The sequence below is a fragment of the Temnothorax nylanderi genome, unplaced genomic scaffold (genome assembly GCF_030848795.1).
Source record: "Temnothorax nylanderi isolate EJ_2023f unplaced genomic scaffold, tnyl_v1.0 TNYL_tig0135_pilon, whole genome shotgun sequence".
In the NCBI taxonomy this organism is placed as follows: Eukaryota; Metazoa; Arthropoda; class Insecta; order Hymenoptera; family Formicidae; genus Temnothorax; species Temnothorax nylanderi.
In genome coordinates this window covers 124,521-146,000 of record NW_027249197.1, presented here as the reverse complement: position 1 = coordinate 146,000, position 21,480 = coordinate 124,521, and the positions used below count along the sequence as shown (strand labels likewise).

Here is a 21,480-nt window from a genome sequence, read left to right as displayed (position 1 = left end):
GTTGAATCTGGCTCACTTAAATATGTATACAGATACGCAAGTGAGAAGCTTATCGTGCCAGCAGCCAGCGTTCATTATGCGATGGTAGCTTTGCGAAAAAGGACGACGTGGATTGTTTCTCGAAGGAATGGGTCGTGAATAACGAAGTGAACGCTAAAGCAAATTTACAAGGGTAAGCCGGCGATTTTCATCGTTGCGTCGATTGTTTGATCGGCGATACTTGGACGTAGTCGCTCTCGAACAAACACGAATCTATATTTCTCGTTGATTTATTGGTAAACCGAAAATATTTGTTGCAGCTGCAACGGTCCGTCATATATCGAGCGCGGAAAACGTGAATGCTGACAAGCGTCAATTACACGTAGCTGCGACACGTGCACCCTGTCATGTACGAATATGTTTTACGATCCGAAGAAATATTTCGCAATTTACGCGGCTGATTCCTACCCCTTTTCGAGTGCGTCGAACTAATTCTTGAAAAGTTAAACAAGAAGCTACTTCTCTCACTTGAAATTTTTCAACGAAGCGCTAATTCGGCTGGCGGTTGAAATCGTTAACGAGTTCTCCAGAAACTAAATAACTGTAGTTACGCAAGTCAGACTTTCGGTTAACTTTGCTACGCGATTACAGCACCGGCGCTCCAACTGTATAATATCGTAATTGCAACTAAGATACAGTTTAGATACTGCTTGCCTTCACGAAATAGTGTTTTAAAATGTTGCTTTTTCCCATTTACACGACGCGTGTTTAAATCCAATTATCGTAATAGCGATCTTCTCTCTTTCAGCAATATGTATTACGCAATTTTTTAAATTGCGTTATTGCGTGTTTGAAAGCGAAATCGAAAGCATTTAACTACTTACAGTTTTTCCGCGATGAGCAGGCTCGCCAGGTCGCCAGGGATCTGCGTGAGTTCGCGATGAGAGCAGTCGACCTCCTGTCCGCCACACGTGCACGCCCAAGGACATCTAACGCCGTTCAAATCGTCCATCGTACCCGTCATACTACCGAGGCCGAAGCTACCGATACCGGTGCCATGCGAGGCACCACCACCAAGCACGGATAATATCAACAAAAGTCCCCAGGCGCAGAGCACGGAACCGCAGCTGACGCCGAGCAGGCGCAGCGACCAAGCGGGCGTCATGGCACGCGCCATCGCCAGGACCTTGCGATTGATGTCCTTCACGGCGCGATTCGGCCCGTCGAGGAGTCTGGCGATGCTGCCGACGCGGCTCTTGGGCAGAATATTGTCTGGATTGTGCAGATCGAAGCAGTGCAGTTCACCGCCGGCAAACTGGCTCACGCCGATGCCCGTGTAAACGTAACTCGGTCCGGCCGGCTCCAGATAGGAGGATACCTCCTGGCCCTCCGCGGGAGGACAACCGAGAATGCGTACCGGTCGAAGTATCGGGTCTTGCTCCAACCGTACGATGACGTTCTCCGGATCGTGGAACCTCAGATGCCGATGTTCCGGTCTCTCCGTCGACTTTCCTCTCGAGCAGTCCCGCCGGCGATCATGAACGCGACAGGGTCGACTTCGGTTCACGCTTCTTCGACAGGGCGGCTCCGTATGGGCTCGCGCTACGTGACCGCAAGACACTCTGTGCCGATGCACCGCGCAGGTTCTCCTCGCTGGTTGCTCGTCGTCGTCGTCGTCGTCGTCGTCGTCGTCGTTGTCGTTCTCCAACGTCTTCCTCGAACGCTTTGAGCGCGCGTCGGAATTGTCGCCGGTCGATTGTAGCTCCAAGGCTGCGCCGTTGAATCCCTCCGGATGATGTTTGTAATGTATCGAGATCGGGACGTGATCGTCGATTGTCGACACTATGGGGCTTTGTAGCCGCTTGATCTTGCTTCCGGTCCTTTCATCGAGTTCTATTCCCTCACCGGTGGATCCCAGCCCGGTGTCCACTGCGGCTACCAGATCTGGACCAAAGGCAGTACTAGGCTCCTGCGTCTCGATTGATCGGACGTACTCGCCCTCTTGCCGGCTGGGTCTCGATGGTTGCTCGTAGGCTAAACCATCCAGCGGGCCCTTTTGGGGGCCGTTTCCGTGGCCCCCTTCTTCGCCGCTCGCTGGTCTCTCCAACGAGTTGTTATCCACCACTAACGACACCACCCGTTCCTGCGCATCCTTGGGTACAGCTCCCACTGACTTTATCTTGATGCTGGTCTTCGGCCGAGGCTCTACCGTACCCAAACGGGTACGTGACTCGTGCCGCGATACGATTTTCTACCGGTACTTCGCGGTGTGTCGACAACCATTTACTATTTCGAATAATGGCTGGTGATATTACGCGTCAGATCGATTTCAGTTCAATGTGCTTTCACCAACAACTGGTTGGCCGACAAATGCACGATGGAGTTATGCGTTAGACGAGACAAGTGCGTAAATGGACCGTCAGCTTGCGGATAAAGGGTAATCGGTGCGGTTGGAATGATTGTTTTTACACGGACATTATTAGCATCAAAGATTTGTTCGAGTATGACGAAGTGGTCAAGAAGTTGGTACGGGGAAGAGGCATCACCTGTAACAAAAAATATGTCATAATTAAAGATCTATACAAAAATATATATCTTATCTTTTGTAAATTAAAGGATAATTATATGTAATTTTAAATTGTTCACTTAAACTATTTTCTTTTATATATGGAAATGTTTGTATATGGATAATATCAATAGTTAATGCGGTATTAGTAGAAAATTTTCATGATATTGATCTAACTTTTAATTTCTACCTAAGCTATGACTTATATAAGTGACCAGCTACGATATCATTAGGTTTACGCAGGTGGGCGGGTTCGCTAGACATGATACAAGCATAATATGCAAATGAAGTGAATGTCTCGCATTCGGTCGTAATAAATAAACGGGGGGGGGGAATAGCGGAAACTATTCCTGATATAGACACGAAATGGAGAAAAAGTGTCTTTTGTGGGCGCACATGGTGCACCTCGCGCAGACCGAAGAAAGCGGAGATTCGAGTGGCGCTCACAGTTATAAAGCGAAGAAACTCGCCCCGTGCAATATCGGAAGTACGAGAAAAATATGCTACCGAAGCACAATCAAGGGGCTCAGATGCATTCCATGCACGGCCGCTAGAATTTCGAGGCATATTGGAATTTTTCTCTGACATTTTCCGAGGTTCTTGTGCTTTCCTTCTCAACCTCTCTCCGCCCCTCCCCCCTCTCTCCGCCCGACCGCACGCGGTTCCTATGCGAGGAAACGTGCCTCGAACACGCTTACGCGATGTCCCATGTACATGTTTCTACCGCGTAACTGCCTTCCTAGTGCGTTCCTGCGATTTATCTCTACCTGCGGACACCTTGAAAATAGAATACAGCTGGAGTATGCCGCGGGAGAAGAGAAACGCTCCGACGGTGCCGCTATGAAGCTTTTAAAATTAGATCTCAGATATGCAGATGAAAGAAATCACTCGCTTGTAATAAATGTCTGTTAAGCGATACGATAGAAAAAGAAATTATGACCGGAAGTGGCTATAATAAAGTGAGCTTGAAACTTTAGAACCGAATAAATTTAGAACGAAATTCCGTGCAGGTATTGTAAATAATTTATGGTATTTTATGGTAAACGTTTTAAAAACGTTCTTTAGTAACACAATAAATTTTTATGAATGTTGCTTTATATAAATATATAGATAACATTGTTTGTTAACTTAATTACTATATATAAGTAATATATAGAAATATAAAAAGGAATATAGAATGTATGACTATCGTCGACACAATGTTTCCATGCCACAAGTTTATTTCAGTACAGCCTCCCGTCTGTTAATACGTCAACGTTCTTCGACGAAAGAGGAAAAGAAGTCTGCCACTGGCCCTCATTGTACATTAAAATTCGCGGAAAATCTAATATTCGCTTCGAGAACGCGGACAGGGATCGATAATTCGATTAGCAGTAGTCGCTACCGTCTACGATGGATGCTTCCACCTACCCTCTTCATCCCGTCTCACTCCGCTCCTCTCAATCATCCAACATCGAGTACGGCTAAAGTAGCTGGCCTCGATAGGGTGTGTACACTACGCACGTATAATATTCTCGAGCACTTTCCTACAGATAATATCGCCCCAGAAGCCTCTGATGTCGAAGTTAAGGTGGCAGGGGTGGCGCCAACCCGGTTTGAATGCGACACAAGCGGCGCGACCGCTCCTGATGGATAGACAGACGCAAAAGAGACGAGAATTCCTTGTCCCTCCGACGATCACGTCCTCGTCGGCCGTGCCCGTCGCGACTGTGCCGCGTTAATTAATGTTGTTAGCGCGTATTAATTGAAGCAAAGTAGCGCGCCGATAAATGGGAGCAGGCAGGTTGAAATCTTTTTCTTGCGTCTCGTCGTACATATGCGCTCTTCGATGACTCGGAGATCGGAAAAGCTTGAAGGCAACGCCAACGAGCGAGACGACTACAAAATTCAATTTACGTCCTATACTTTATGGAGACTTAATTTATTCGTGCGACAATTGACAACTAATAACATTATGTCCGTGAACGTGCAGCTGTGATGTATTACAACAGCGACTAACTAATTCTGTTTTACTTTCTAAAGTAAGCGTATGACTAGGTCTGTCAACGAGTCCGAATGTTCAACATGATTATACTTCAAATGTTGTACTTGTAAATTGAACACTTGTGACTCGCAAGTGACATGATTTAAAACACGATTAGTCATATGGGTAGAGACACATCGAGAGTGACGCTAAAGTATATAGTTGTCGAACGGCCGTCTGTTTGCGAAACGCATTAAAGCTTTTAAAAATCGAAGACATACGTTAGCCGAACGCGTACGTCCCTCGCGTGCACAGGGAGGGGGATCAATATTGACAAAAGTTCGGGACTGTCGCGACCCTCCGAAACGTCTGCTCCCGGGATACGTCGCGGTGTAAAACGAGAAAATAAGGTACGAAGCATATGCTACATCCTGCAAAGAAATTCAACGGACAAACATAATAATCCTACGGATAGTACATACAATGTTACCCTTGCAAACAATTCTTCAAACAGCGAGCATTATATTTTATGTGAACGGCTAAATTTATATTTAAATCTACAACAAATTTAAGTGCTCGCGAAATAATCATGTATGCCGCATATTATTTTCTTTCCTTTGTCTATGCTATAATATTATTGACATATAAGTATCAATATATAAGTGACATATAAGTGACAATAAAATTTACCTTGTATTATTTGCATGTGTGACAATTAAATTTGCATTAGCACTAATAATGTAAATTGTAAATTGCAGAATGTAGAGTTGTATGTAAATGTAAATTAATAATTTACTTGTTATTAGACAATATAATATCAACTAATTGAAAATGCATTGATTTATCTTTTTATGATGTACGTATCTCACGTCTCCTTAACCTGAAATTGATTTAAAATTCTTTACTTATCAAATTATAATGTGCAATGTAAAGACTGATCGTCGTATTTAAGTTATGACACGCATTGAAGAATAAAAAAAAACTTTTGAATTTTAAAATGCCTACCTGAAAAGGTTTATTTTGTTCAAAGTGAGATTGCACTTATTTACCGTTCGGAACAGACCTGTTCTTATTTTCTAGAACCTATGAAGTCTGTAGACAAAAGTACAGCCAATTTCCATTGAAATCGAAATATCGTGCAAGCACGATTGTATCGAAGACTCGCGTTTGTTCGGCAAGTAAGTATTTTCCGTTCAAGAAAGAACGCGCGCACATTTTTTAACACGACGTATATACGCTCGCGTTGTCTGCGATACTTCGTATCGTCGGCTTTACAAGATTCTCGTGTGGAAGTAGGGACGATATTACTTTGCCGCTTAGACATGACGAATGTATGATACGTACATGTCCGTGGGAGTAGTAGCAAATCCCTTTGAGAAGAAAAAGGGGCCGAGCAAACCAGAAACGATTCAGGAAGAGCCAATACAACTGACTCCGGAATATTACGTTTCTATTGAAATATATTTGTAAGCCACTTCGGAAGACAATTTTGTCTGTAGGATATGGATGTAGACAGGTGGATAGAGATATTCCTGCTGGGTGGTGGATCGTTATAGCTCGCGCGAAGGGAAGCGACTATGGTGCCGGTAGCTATATAAAAGAAAGAGGGAGGAGAGCTCGTTTATCCTAGCTATACCTGTTCACGGCTAGGATTGCTTTCTCCCCGGATATTATACGTAAGATTCTAATCAAAACTTCATATCTAACGAAATTATGCTTTGCACAATTTTTAGTTATATTTCATTATTATGTTTTACAGTCTCAATTTACGTCATTATATATTCCTGTTTCCGGTAGCGAAAGTTACATCCTACTTTCTAATATTTATTTCAGGAGAAACAAATATTTGATTCTCTTCTTCAAATACACCGATACTTATCCAGGCGAGAATCGATGTTTCACGCAGGCCGGCGTGTCATCACTAATTCTTGACACTTCCTAAGCAAATATTTGAAATCCTTCTGGCTGTTTTATACCATTCCTTGTTTCCGACAAGTTCATAAAGACTTAGGTACCTTTGCTACTCGATAACATAACGGTGACATTATCGTGAATGGCGCATACATACATCTCCACTTTTCTCAATATTTCCGCGTTTTATCTCTCGCGGGTTTCTCCGGTAAGCGGATCTGTGCCCTACGAACTGGAGAAATTCGCCGACTTTTCGTGAAAAACCTCCGGGACGTAGTTTGTTTTGGAACAGGAGATGTTTGGCTAACATGTGTGCCTAATGGCCCGTGCAAAATGGATTTTTAAGATCTCTCTTTTAAGATGCGCGAACGAATATCCATCGGAAAAGAATGTCGCGGCGCATCGTGCGATCGATCGGACACCACTATTTGCTTATTTATAACAGTGACCGGAACTGTAATATCGTGCTGACGACATTAAAAAAATAATCGAACGTCAACATCGACAGTAACGATATTCCTGCAAAATTTATTAGATATTTGAAAACTGAGAAGTTTTCGCGCAGTAACATGATATAATATCAGATTACGAAAAATTGATATAATCAGGAAATAAAAAATTAAAAATTATTCCTAAAAAAATTATCCTGGAGATAATTGTATACTATATATACATTTGCTGAAATGCTTACAGATATTGCACGCCATACATACGAGAAATGTAGACGTTTGAGGACTACGCACGCGTGAGGTAATGCACGTATGCCCTCTTAAAGCTTTTACAGATCACAGTAAAGAGAGTGAGAAGGGAGGACCCTCGGATATATTAGGTTTCCCAGTGCGGTTTTCAACCACCCACTCGATCGGTTGATCGGTCGACTTTACCCCGGGGAAATCACACTAGATACGAATTGGAAGCTACCCCACCCAACCCCTTGCTTCAGACCACCCCTTCCTTTTACCTCCCGACGTGCTTAAGAGGAGGTCCAAGAGTGCGGTGCGGTACACGGTCCTTGGTGACATGGAGACGGTGCTGTGTATTAATCGGGGAAGGATCTTCTTTCATTCCTTGTGGCATCCACTCGTGTCCCCCAGGACCGGAAGAGATGAGAAAGGATTACCGCAGAAGTAGTATTTCTCTCCACTGTATCGACACTTCAGTGATTGGCGGAAATCAATATCGATTTTTTTTCTCCTAAAATTGCGCGAAACTTTGCGAGCCGTACAAAATCCAGAATGTGATTAATGTTGAAGTTGCTAGCGTTGTAGATTTGATAAAAGTAACATCGTCAGATATAATTTTAATAATTATCAGCGACAGTGAAAAAATTACAAATTAATATGGAATATAATTTCTTATATAAAACTAATAGGAAACTTTCTTAATGTTTCATCTATTTTACATTAAAAGTATAATTGCAAGAAATCATTACTCTTTGTTATTTCATTCTTGTTGACACAAATTTTTTCCGTAGAATTAATTTTTTTTGTAATTCTGGAAATTGCATTTGCTCTTTCAAGGAAACAAATAACGTTAACGAGTTAAGGATAGAAACTAAAAGCGTCAGAAATGTATTCTGTTTCGCTTAACACTTTCCTCAGTAATATTTAAGTAAGCTGAAAGGGTTCGTTTATTCCTTCCAGGAGAGTTTATTTAATAAAACGTATTAAACTCGCCTTTCGTTTGCTTTTCTACTTAAAATAATCTGAAGAAAATACTTTGGCGAAATAAAACGTCCTGCCGTATCTTTATACGCAACTGTAACTATAAATCAACGAAATGCAAAATCATAAAGAGCAAATTACTCGAATTACTTGTATCATCGGATTTTAAATAACTGTCATTAATCGTTTGCCATGCGGCGAGTTCGTTTAGTTAACTAGGACGTTTTAAATTATAAGAAATTTATAGTCTAGTTCCTATATATTAATTACTGAACAACTCGTTTCGTGTTTGTACAAGCATTAATGCGGAGGTCTGAGAAACAGAGAAATGCGCTAAAACCTTGTTAGCAATTAATCGTAGCTGCGATAATATAACTTGCGAAGCTGTAATTACTACAATCCAATGTTGTAATGAGTTGTTATATTAATGTTTTTTCGCGTTAGACAATAAATTTCTTCCATTTCAAACCGTAAACCATTATTATCTATGTAATTATTTAGCTTAACACATTTTCATGATTTCCTATATAATTCACCATAAACGATTATCTTCATCAGATATGTCTTGATACTGTATATTAATTATCATCTCTATGTCATTACGTTTATTAACGCGAATGAGATCGTAACGTCCCTCGCTCGTTTTTATCGCCGATAGCCAAGAGGTGTTTTGTGGCGAGTGATCATTAAAGAACATCCCTCGCGAAACGGGAGAAAACGCAGGAAGCATGTCCCTAATTCCTCATGTCTGTCCACGGAAATTTCGCATTCGCTAGTCCCGCTCGTCCCCTCGTGCGCCCATCTAGAAGTCTGCCGGCTATTAAATCTTGCCGACCGGCAAAAACTCCTTCCGAATTCTATTTGTCTTTCCACCCGTCCTCTTATCCTTCGACCGTGGAAGAAGTCCAGCCACTTCCGTCGGTTTTCCGAGCCCGTCTCGAAGTTCCGGCGACCAAACGCTAATCGGTCTAGACTCCGTTTTCTGCTTGTCTCCCCCTCCTGTCCTACGAAATCCTCGTTTTCCTTCCTCGACACTCCTTCGTCAGGATATGGCGAAACGAAGCCACGAGCACATAGTCGAGACGGTTTTCTTGCCCCTCGAGTATTTCGTTTCTCCGTGTGACGCGTCAGCAATTGGTAGACAGGATAAATGGAGAACTCAATCGGTTCCTTATAACACGTGCGAGTTTCTCGACCACTAAGCACCCGGACGTTAGCATGCGTTCGTTATTTCTATTAGAACCGACGTGCGTTGGTAGATATATAAACTCATCCGAGGGTTAATCTTGTTCTCATATATCGTCATATGATCGTACAGTGAAATATTAGATCAGAAAAAGTAATCAATCACACGCAGATATCAGATCTAAATAGGTATAAATGATTAATTTTGTTATATATAACGCGAAACGTGTGTTTCTCTAAATTAAAAATTATTATTCTAAATTGCATTTTGCGCGGTTTTAACAATTTTCTATAAATATCAATTATGTGATCATTGTTAGGGATTGCGCTATTGTGATATTCAATTAATATAATAGGCTCTTCTATTATGTAGCTGTAAATTAATAATATCCTTAAGTTTAATTATATGAGCAAAATACGTTTATGTATAATACACGAAACTGGGAAACTCAAACCGCATTAAAATCGGCGACGGTTGAGATAAATATTAATACGTTCATTATAATTCATGGTCAGCTTCTAATGACCACGATGTTAAATATTTAACGCGAACGCATGTATTACATTATTAAAGTATAAGTCAGATGACAATGTTACAATTTTCCAGGAACATTCAGGCAAATTAATTCCTCATTTTAATCACGTCGCGCGAGCAATAATTTTTCAATATTCTTTTTTAATAATCTTTCCAAGGTCGTTAAACTTCTTCCGCCCTGTGCGTTATTGTCACCCAGATATCCATGATGGAGCAGCGTCCGATAAGTTCAATATTGACACGACGTTGGCTTATCACTCGTACGCAACATTAATCACGATAGCGTTCCGAACACGTCACTCGCAAGAAAGTATATTCTCTAACCCGCTTCACGTTCTCTCACAGCGCGGATGTATCTAGCCGATAATACGGTACGAGAGGCGAGGCGCACGAGAGCAGAAAAAGGTAAGGCGGAAAATGCTTTTTTTTCCCCGTTACTTTTAAATAAAGTCATCGAGCAGAGGCAGCTCTCTAATGGCAAATCTATAATGGTTCCGCGTACCTTTTCCCCATCGCGCAACGTTCTGTTCCTATCGTTCTTTGTTTTTGCGCGCCACTCTCGGTCATGTCGGTTTCGTTTCAGCTCCACAACGACTAAAGGGTCCTTCCTTTCTTGTTCACCGGCACCAGTTTCACCCGCTTGTCGTCTCTCGAGAAGCGTCGAGTGGTGCGAAGCAAACGGCAACGCGACGCGCGACGCCGAGAATCGATCGATCGTCGGGATGCAACGCGATAATCCCGCATGGAATATGCGGTCGCGTATCTAATCTCGGCGCGGCGGATGCGGCATGTTTGAGTGCGACAGAGGTATATAATACACACGGTGTGATAAACCGTGTACGAAGAACGGATCGTACGTCGGCGTATCCGCATGGCGTGTTTAAGATCGCTAGTGTTACGCGGCGGTGATTGATTTTCTAGAGTGCGAAGAGAACGAGACGCGCCCCGACGGGAAACGCGTCGTTTAATCGCACGGTATGATTTTCATGGCGTTTAGGATTAAACGTATGCATGAAACATAAATGGATTCTTTAATCGAACCAAGTGTAATCGATACGTCTTTAATGAAAATCCGATTGACGATTTCTTCCATGACATTAATTTTTAGCACGTTGTATATTTCGAAATAAAGTAGAAATTTTAATATTGATTTTATATTAATTTTTTAACACAGTACTTTATATATATATGGAAATAATTTAAATCGAATAGAACTCTATTTTGAAAACACCTAAGTGTATACATAAATATACTGATTCTGCAAATATAATTAAAAATTAAATTATATGCAATTGAAGAAAATATTTCTGTGGTTAATTAAGGTAAACTCGAGTAAGATGGCCATACAGGAAAGATGGCCCGAGTTTACCCTATATATACTCAAATTGTAAAGCTATACAATAATATATGTGAGCAAAAATATCGTAAATATATTATTGCACCAATTTGTATTGTTTCTCGCATCAGCGATCATTATTGAAATTTTCGTTATCTAGCGTGGCAGTAAACACGGCAGTAAAACTTAAATGAAACATAAACGTCCATGACATGCCAATAAATGCTTCAGCACACAAAATGTTAAATGCACGCATCAAATTGGATAATTGAAACCCGTAAACGAGCGAGGTTCACCGGTCGTTAATAATTATCTGGCGGATTGAATCGTTATCGAAAGAATGGAGCATTATGCTTAAGCAAGCACGCCAACTAGCGCAATCGCTGCCAAAACGAATATTTATGACGTTCACGATGTGAACGCGGAATGTTTATGATAGTAATAGGCAAATACGTAAAACACGGAAGAGCGACTAATTCGACGAGGGTCCCGGAATGAGTCGTTTCGCCGAATTGGTCGAAATGTTTCGACGTGGCTTATATTACAGCTAGACCGCCGCGCCGGACCTGCTTTGCCGTTCTCTATACGGCTTTATCTTCGCAATGGAGTCCCTATCTTGAACACCGCGGTCGAGATTGCCACGCAGGTCGTTATCGTTTTATGAATAACAGTTCTCGAAATTGCCCCGACCAATGTGCATACTCTATCCCGGGCCCATGTAACTATACGCCATGTGTACTTGAGTATACGCTTTGCACTGGGCTCGTTCTAGTGTCCGGCGTAGGATATCGAGCGAAATACTTCAAAATGGTGCACCTACCGGCTGCAGATGCATTATTTACGATGTATAATCGTCCGCACGTAAAACGCGACCTTATGAGAATATATTTTGCCGTTTAATGGCGCACTGATACGCTCGCGGGGATTATAATATCATCTACAACTACGGCGGCGTTCAAACTGCACATGTCGGAAAATGTTAAAAGTCAAAAGTGATTTATACACATGATATTAGTAATAAATATAAATATCATGCATACAGAAATAAAATACATAGATATATACAATTAAAGATATTTTCAGTACCAAAATTACATTTTGAAAGAAAGTTTAAAAGTATATTTTCATTTTCATATTAAATACCTAACAAAATGATATAGATTCAAAGAATCTTTATTAAATGAGCTGACATGAAATTTTTCGAAATTAAAGTTTCTGATTAATAAAATATGTGCGCAAGGGCGGAAATGGAAAAACTGTTTTCCCTTCTTTTACCATGATAACCCCTAAAAACATGCCTGTAAACTGTCAGGACGAATTGAAGCAAAATAATATAGATGTCTTGTCTCTCTCCCTAAGCAATAAATTTCCTCTTCCCTGGAAGTCACGTTTACGCGTCCAAAAAAAAACCATCTTCCCTGCGATTCGGCTTGAAAATAATGCATGGCGCTAGGCACGGTATAAAGAATGTACGCATCCTCCAAGCCATCCACGCACCGACATCGCCGCGCGGAAATCCCTCAGTACCCTGAACGAAGAAGAAAACGAGGGAGGGATATACTGTGCTCACATTCGCGCACATTCGCGAGACGTATATGCATAGGAAAGCATCGCGAGCATCCCATACTGAGAAAAGGAACAGCGAGACGTACGCTTTCACGCTAGATAGCGATCGCGCACGAGTCTCGAAGCTTTATTCTTTATTCCACGCAGGGAAGCTGCGCGAGAGGTTGGATCAGCCGGATCCAGCAAGTAGAACAAAAACAGAACAACGGAAGGAAGAAAGAGAGGAAGAGAGAGGGGGGAGGAGAGAGAGAGAGAGAGAGAGAGAGAGAGAGAGAGAGAGAGAGAGAGAGAGAGAGAGAGAGAGAGAGAGAGAGAGAGAGAGAGAGAGAGAACAGTAAAGAGGTATCTGTCCCACGAGCTTCGAGAGAAAAGTATGTCGACCGCCGTGAATTATGATAAATGTCGCGAGTGTGACTCTGCGATTTCAAGGTACCACCAACGCGCCGTGCCGACTATGCCGCTGAGAGGGCCACCTTTAACCCCCGTCGTCCTTTCCGATCTCCTATGGGACGCATGCCATACATACAAAGGCTTGCCAATTGCGGATCTCTCTCGGACACAAGTAACCGCCGGCAGATATTGTATACCGCACGCGTGATTCTAAAGAGGTGACGCGGACTAGTGTCGAACGGATAGCGCGGTGCGATAGAGGTATGCGCGGGAGATGGGAATCGATGATGGACCTGTAATTCGATCGTTCGTGACCGCGTGTATGAGAGAATCGCCCGGGAAAATGGGACGCGCAAGCACAAAGTACCGGTTAGTACTGGACAATCGTTTCCGCGAAAACTCGTTGACTGTTCGAACGAAAAGGACGAACTGGCGATGCGTGGTCGACGAGCGGATGCGCTTTTCTCTCCTCTTTTTATCGAGAACAAAACACAGGCGTGCGCCGATCATAACCCGATTGCGTCTGACACAAGTCAGTCAGTGTAATTAGTGCGCGAGTCGACTTACCGCCGAAATCGTTTCTTCACCTCAAAGGGAGCTGTTAAGGGCAAGACGGGCTGACAAAAGGAAAGAAGGGTGATATCTACGATGAGGAGGGAGGGATGGAAAGGGATAAAGGGCATGATACAAATCGGAGGGAAAAGAGGAAGAGAGGGGAAGGAATGAGGGGGAGGAGAGAGAGAGAAAGAGAGAAAGAGAGAGAGAGAGAGAGGAGTAGCATACCCAAGGCAAAACAATTACCTACCCTTCCTGTACGCCGGGGGCACATTTTCACCCCTCAAAACGTGGGAAGGAGAGCCACCGCTTGAGGTATGCGAGCTACCCCCTGTAGAACGTATGCATATATAAGTCTATACATGCGTACACGCACGCGCGAATTCGTGTGCGTACGCTATATACACTAGGGCATTCCTCATCCTCTCGACGAGCATTACCGCGTCCCCATGAGACCGAGGTAGGGTTCTCGCTTTATAGGTACAGCACATCGGAAACACGATGAAACAGACAGGTGAAAGCGAGTGTGTGCGTATACGCACACAAGGCGGCACAAGCGCGCGCATGCGAGAGAGAAAAAGAGAAAGAGAAAGAGAAAGAGAGAGAGAGAGAGAGATCGATATGCGATGGTAAAAATATATGGGGATGGTTGAAAAGTAGGTACGAAGGACGCAGATAACTGGACATCCGGATGCTTAACAGTTTTATAAATTGGAATTTACGGTCGTCTCCCCCCTCTTTCCTTATCATCGGTTCGAAGCGTTGGTAACATGAATAATTCAGTTCCCGCAGTGGGCCCGCACGTTGCTCTTTTCTTCCTCTACCCCCGTTTTTTTATACTCTTTCTGTAAATTGAGCCCAGGGGCGACCCACTAGTACAACGATACTCGTCAAAGCCATTAGCGTCCGGCTAGTTCCGCTTTTTTATTTCACTTCATCATGCGTCTTAGAGTAGGGTATTTATCATGTGCCAGTTTAGCACGTAATTCCTTTATAGTTTTTGACGCGTGCCAGGGGTGCTGAGACATTAAATCGCTAAGTATCGCTAATATATGCGTGTTGCGTGATTTTAGACTGTTTCCCAAATGAGCATTTTTTTTCTCTCGAGTGGATTTGCATCTTGATCCGATATCAGTTCTGAACTCGTTAGTTAGCATCAAATGTAGATATTTCGGCAACACGGGCAGGGTGATAACCTTGAAGATTCGCGAAGAAAAAGTAGGTATGCCAAAAGCAGGATAAGATCGGTATGCATAATTTATATGAATAAAATAAAGGTGCGGCTCTCCGTTGCACTGACCGCGCCCTATAATATTGTATAACGAAACAATAAGTGAAACAAGAATCGTAACATTCCTTCGATATTCCGAATAGCGCTTCGGGCGATCTATTGGCTAACCCGAACTTCAATGTATCCCTGATCTTTATCGAGAGAGCTGACCTTTTTAGTTCTCTCTCAATTATACCATTTGTACGTGCGTAATTATCTTCTAATATGCAATCTTATTTTCTCTTAGCTAGACATAGCTATTGGCTGAAAGAAAAACGCAGAGCGTAACTATTGATAAGGATATCCTACATATAATGCAAGAAGTGATAAGAAAGACTCGAGGAGAGGAAGAAGCGATTGAAACGTGACAAATTACAGAGGGAGTGCGAATACGTTGAAGGAATTGAACAAACGCGAAAAAAACCAGGACGAGAGAGAGAGAGAGAGAGAGAGAGAGAGAGAGAGAGAGATTTATCGGCGAACTACACTGAATTTCGTAACTGCCATGTGGGTGGAGGCTGGAGTTGATTTACTCTCGCCGTTGGTTATCTATATCGCCCGCAACTTACTTAGCCATTGCGTATTTGTACCGCTTTACACTTTGGTTAATCCCACGCAGTGAAATAAACACTCTATCAATATCATACGTGCAATGCATACGCATCAGAAATCGCTTGTGAATACCTGATACACAAACTATATGACTATTTACATGCTAATTATAAATAGCGTGACGTGAATTGTAGATCGTGAAGATGTAAGCAGATTGTATGTAGAAAAAGAAAAAGTAAAAGTTTTAAATTACTTTCTACCGAAGAAGATTTTATCTAAACGCATTAATTATAAATAAAATTAGATATTGGAAATTATCATAAAATTAATATTATATGTAATTATTTTGTTCCAACTAATACACGTAACGTCACTGTTCAAATGCATAAATTAGATCTCACCCCGATAGTAGTAAAATATTCCTACTTATATTTCAGTTATATCTTATTCCGGTCATTTTGTATTGGTAAACGCCGTCAGATACTTACTTATAATTCACGATTTTTACCGTCGCTGCGTCCCGGCCGAGAGGTTTTGTACGCCGTAATCGTCGTCGAAAGCAGCGTGAATTGTAGATCGCCTGGCATTTAGCTATATTTCTCCGTGAAAAACCGTGAAGTTAAGTAGACGACTAGAAAGCAGCCAGAAGGGCAAAGAAATAAAGCTTACTGAAGAAAGGGGAGATTGTAGACCAAAGTCGATGAATTCTCTCGATGCTCCTTTATCGTCGCGCCTTCGTTCGATATCGTTATCCTGCACGAGAGAAAGTATGAGAAAGTCGGCACGATGGGGCCGTATGTACCCCGTGAAACCGAGTATCGAGAAATGCGATGGGACCGAATCGGTTGGGGGATTTCCTACTTTATAGTCCCGAATGCGAAACCATGCCACTTCACTTCTTTCGTGTTCTTATTTTTACGGTATAGCGACAAATGCGTTTCAACCGAGCGGAATTAAGAATGAGAATTGCATGAAAATCCGAGAGAACGGCGATTAATAACGGATTGTAATATATAACGCTATTATATGCGTGCTTCTCTTTTTCCTCATAATATCAATATTATTTATAAGATTTATATTTAATTCAACAAATACATTCGATCAAATTATATTTATATCGTAATATCTCGTACTTAAAATTTTTATGGAATTTATAAACATAAGATTTAAGTATTTAAATCCGAAATGTAAATGTGAAAATATTTATCTACTCTTCATAAAAGTTTCGAAAAAGATAAAGGATTCAGTTCTATTATCTATTTTATACTTCCTCACCACTTCTTGTTACAGAATGTGACAGGATTATATTACATTTCAGTTTACTTTCACATTTATATTAACAAACGCAGTTGATATAATTTTTAAATCAAACAAATGTATTTTTCTTTTTATCGTGTACTAATATACATTCTGTTTTATCACGTTGGAATTACCGAGTGCATTGAAAAGGAAGTGCGTCAAAGGATTCGATTAAGCTACAAGTCGACTTCTTCTAGCAATTTAAATCAAAGGAAGTGACGGTAAAGTGTGTCGCTGTGACTTTGAATACAATGCGCGCAATGCAATCCAACGTTCCGCGCGTAAAAAAAAATGGACGTGGCACAACAGGAATGAAATAAAAGTGATATCGGCCGTTGTGTGCACTGTTATCTTTATGAATCGTATTGAATGAAGCGACTGTGTATCGTCGCGGACCCTCCATATCGATACTCCGAACGCACGGTTTAATGGTAACCGAGTGAAATTAACGCACGCGTCGCCGTTCATTTTGAGGAAAAGCACTTGCCCTCTCTCTGCAAATGATGATGGGCGGAGAAATCGCGCCGCTGTTACCGAGTACCGCGGCTTAAGGGGTAAATACGATGCTGCAAAATTTCCGGGTAATCAATATTGACTATCGGCGCTAACGAACCGCTTTTCGCAACAAGCCATTTCGTATGCAATTCAAATAGAAACATTGAACTTGCGCTAATCGTTACGCATTTGTAAACGTTCGCGGGAAATACAAGTTGCGAGATCCTTTAATACTTAAATACTTTCTTCATTTGCATGAGCGTATACATACATCATTGCAATAACAAATAATTGCTTGTCGAAAAGAAATTCACAAGAGCATAAATTATTTGACAGGTTGTCAGAAAGAGATATGACATGTCAACTCAATGATTTCTGTGAAAGTAATAAAAAATATGAATAGAAATTAGTAATAAATAATCAAATTAGACTTAAATGTCAATTAAAATGAAATTGCCAAATTATTTATCTCTATAAGCTATTCTCGAGATATGAATCCTGATTTCCGGATGAAAAGATCGCGTAAATATTGATCGCGTCAATATTTACAATGAAACGTTGCAGCATATGAGATATTGTTCATTTGTTTCTAAATGATGGGCAAACATTTGTCAATGTTGATACCACCAATACTAATCTAAAAGCAAGCTTATCAGTGTCGAGACATTATTCGTATGCAGACAGGTTAAATTGCAACCTCAACATTACAACGATTAATCTGTCGCGATGCGAGTTTAATTATTTCATAAAATGCATCGAACCGATCGGACGAGCGAGGGTGTCCGATGGCGACGTCATTGAAAATTAGTCAAGTGTAAACCACACGAAAGATTTAAAATTCAAATCGACGTCCATAAAATACGTCAGGGCCTTCCGCGCTTCCTGCTTCGCGCTACTCTTCGGAAATTTTATGGTGCAAGAAACGCGAGAGACGCGGCGATGCGAACGTTTGAAGTCTGACGATATTTCTTCCCCTTTCGAGATTTGTCTGGCGGTGCTTCTGATAAAAATCGACGTAGCATGCGACAAAAATATATGTTGGCTCCGGTAGTTTATCGGCATGTTGCTGTTGTATCAAAAGAATATTTTTACGTATAACGAATCCAGATTGCTATGCGTTTATCGATGTATGAAAACTCGTTCAACTTTACAATAAACAAGAATATTTTGTTTACTCAAAAATACAAAATATCTATTATAAGAATTTACTATATATTTAGTCTCACATATCATGTTTAAAACATTTATTTTAATTTTAAAGATATATCTATTTTTTTTTTTAAATATAGTCCTATGCAAAAATAGAAAAATATGTTTGAAATTTACATATTAATTCCATTATAATATTATTAAAATTATGATGGATGAGATATCACAAAATTTCAAGCACTGAAAGCATCATTATACGATTAAATACGTATTTATGCATACTTCCACATATTTTCAAATGCATGCTTAAAATATGCTTCATACATCCGACATATTTCGCATTTTCCAATATCTATTTCTATAATGATTTCCGTGTTAAGTATTTTTAACGACTTAAAGTAATCAGACAGAATATCGACAATTTCATGAGAAATATAAGATTATGCTAAATGCATTCAAGCGTCCTAATAAAAAGATATTCAGATTTAGTCATCATGCATTTACGACACCAAGTCACCGCTCTGACACGTGTCTTCCTTGGTGACGGATGACAGATGTCCGTAACACGTGTCGTGAACGTACAAAAAAAAAGAGATCGCTCTTCAATCGAGGGTCGTGACACGCTGTCTACTCTCACAAGTAACGCCTTTCGAACGTTTTAAAATACGTTGCACAAATATACAAAACGGAAGTGATCGCGACGACCGAAATTGATACCGATGAAGTAACTTTCGTGCTCGGAAAATGATGAAACAGTTTAAAAGACGCACACGAACGTCGTGAAAAAAATATCTTCGAAATAATGCGTAGACAGGAAAGTACGAAGGAAGATAAGAGGCTGAGAAAGCAGCCTCTTCACACGGCGAAGATCAAAGAAAAAACGTGACATACATTTATATTGGGAAAGAGAGAGCTGACAAAAGAAAGAAACAGGGGGCGAAATTTCTTGCAATAAGACGGAGCACCAAAATAGCCGTTAATGTAATTTTCGTTCCTCAAGTTTGTCTGTGTACTAGAAGAAACAGCGGCTCTTCATCAAAATTGGATTATAGTTGTTGTATCGTAATCAGGAACAGATAGTCTGTGAAATTATCAGAAGAACAGGTAGTTATAGAGAATAAATCCGTCTTTTAGTGCAGACTAATAGAAAGCTGAAGAGCTTGCACATAAGTAAATTTATTCGTTTAAATCTATTTCAATATGATTGTTCACGATGAGATGTTTTTTGTAACTATCAATAATCGTTTGGCGGAAGATCGCGTCAGACTTAAGCAACTTTAAACGAGATACACCTCGGGAGCGCTGAGAACCGTATTAATTCTTATGCCAATAAAATTTCTTCGCAGGCTCGTAATTTCAATACGCTACGAAGTAATTCTCGGCCGAAGATACTTCGACACTATACTTCGTCCTAGAGCTCGAGTTAAGTAAAAGTTTGGCGTTACGGCGCCTTATAAATCAGAAGCCCGAACTTTCTCACGGGATAACTCCTTAAACTTACTTTTTAACTCTAGCTTTCCTCGAGAGTAACAACCCAATTTATGCAGATTATGGACGCGGATCCGAAGCCGCGAATTCAAGCCAACGCGCAAATTGCCACTTCGACGAGGCGCTGTAAAATATTCAACGTCGATTCTAAGGATAGTCGTAATATCCGCGGCTATGGTTTTATACGGTTATTTCAGTTTGCTTATGTGGTGGAAGTTTCGCGATTCATAGAGGAAAGGCGATCGTCGAGATGCATTTTTAAAGTCGCATCTTCCCTCGATCGTCAATAATCGATTTTATAAGCCTCTTTATCTACACATGAGACAGGCACTTTTACTGCAATTCTGATGATGGGAACGTTCATGTGATGAAGGAAGAATTCAATTTATTCATAACTCTTTATAAGACTCTTTATAAAAGACTAAAAATAGTGGAATGCATTATTAAAATATTGTCAAAGGCGAAGTGTAAAGCTAAAATCTACGAAGCATTTTATGCGATAAACGTTTATATTAATTTCTGTAAAATAAAATGTGATGTAAATAAAATGTGCTTGCTTTTATTTTCGAGAACTAATTATCAATGTTTTTATATTGCTTTATTAGACATAGCTCATAGCTTCTCATGTTTATCAAGCATCAAAATGTTCGTCAAACTGAAACATTTCCCCATGTCCCATCGTCGTCTGCTTTTCGGGCAAGTCTTCTTTTGCTACGCAGATTTTAATGCGATTTCAACGGAGGTCAATAAATCTGTTAACCGCACTCTCGGATCCGTCCGATCGCTCCGGAATTTCTTCTAATCAGCGGGAATGCACGCGCGGCAAAGGTCGCGATGTGTCACGCCTCAGGGTCAATGCGCGTTACTTAAGTAGGAATTTCAAGAAAAAAAAGAGAGAGAGAGAGAGACAAGAAGGGCAGGAGAGAGAATGAGAAAACTAGATGGCGCGTCTCTCCTAGCGCCTAGCGCACATCCTCATTTAAATGAAATAAATCTTGTTACGAGTAATTTTCGTCCGGTCGGCGGCGGGCCCGAGACAGTAAAGAGAGGAGATGGAAAGGCCTTTTAAGCCGGTACCCGGGCGATGCGAGACAAATGGATTTCGCTCCATCACCAGAGGACCCCCCTCGCAACAATGACTGCTCTTGCGTGCTGCATTCAGGCATTGCGTATTCTTACGTTTAGACAAAACCCGGTTCCAAATTTAATATCCGCTGGCTGTCTGTCGCTGTTTGTATTGTTCGAAATAGAGACGGATACGCTTGTACACTGGATACATTCATAAACCTGAAATTGATCTTACGGATAAGCGTACACTTCGGAATCTCATTGAATGCGCCCTATCAGTAGTAATAATTACATGTACACAGCCAGACTAGTAAAGTTTCAGTAAAAGACAAAATTTTTATTTCAACAGTATGTGATTGAAAATTAGTTGAATAACGCGTGTAAAAGTATTATGTTGTTAAGCATCGAATGTCCGATTTTGGAATTCTGGATTTTTAACTTTTTCATAAAAAAATAAATATTGTTATTATGATAAGACATATTTAACGAAAACGAGGAGTAATGATAGA

The 21,480-nt window shown here is 41.0% G+C and overlaps 1 protein-coding gene across 2 annotated transcripts in view; it reads right to left on the bottom strand.

Annotated features, from left to right (window-relative positions):
• The window catches only part of Sli (slit guidance ligand), a 314,727-nt gene extending 312,509 nt beyond the window's left edge, over positions 1-2,218 (bottom strand). For both annotated transcript variants that reach the window (XM_071714132.1, XM_071714133.1), the window contains exon 1: positions 864-2,218. In XM_071714132.1, the coding sequence (XP_071570233.1) occupies positions 864-1,156 (293 nt within the window). In that variant the 5' untranslated portion in view covers positions 1,157-2,218. The remainder of the gene's footprint in view (positions 1-863) is intronic.
• Positions 2,219-21,480: the final 19,262 nt, after the last annotated feature.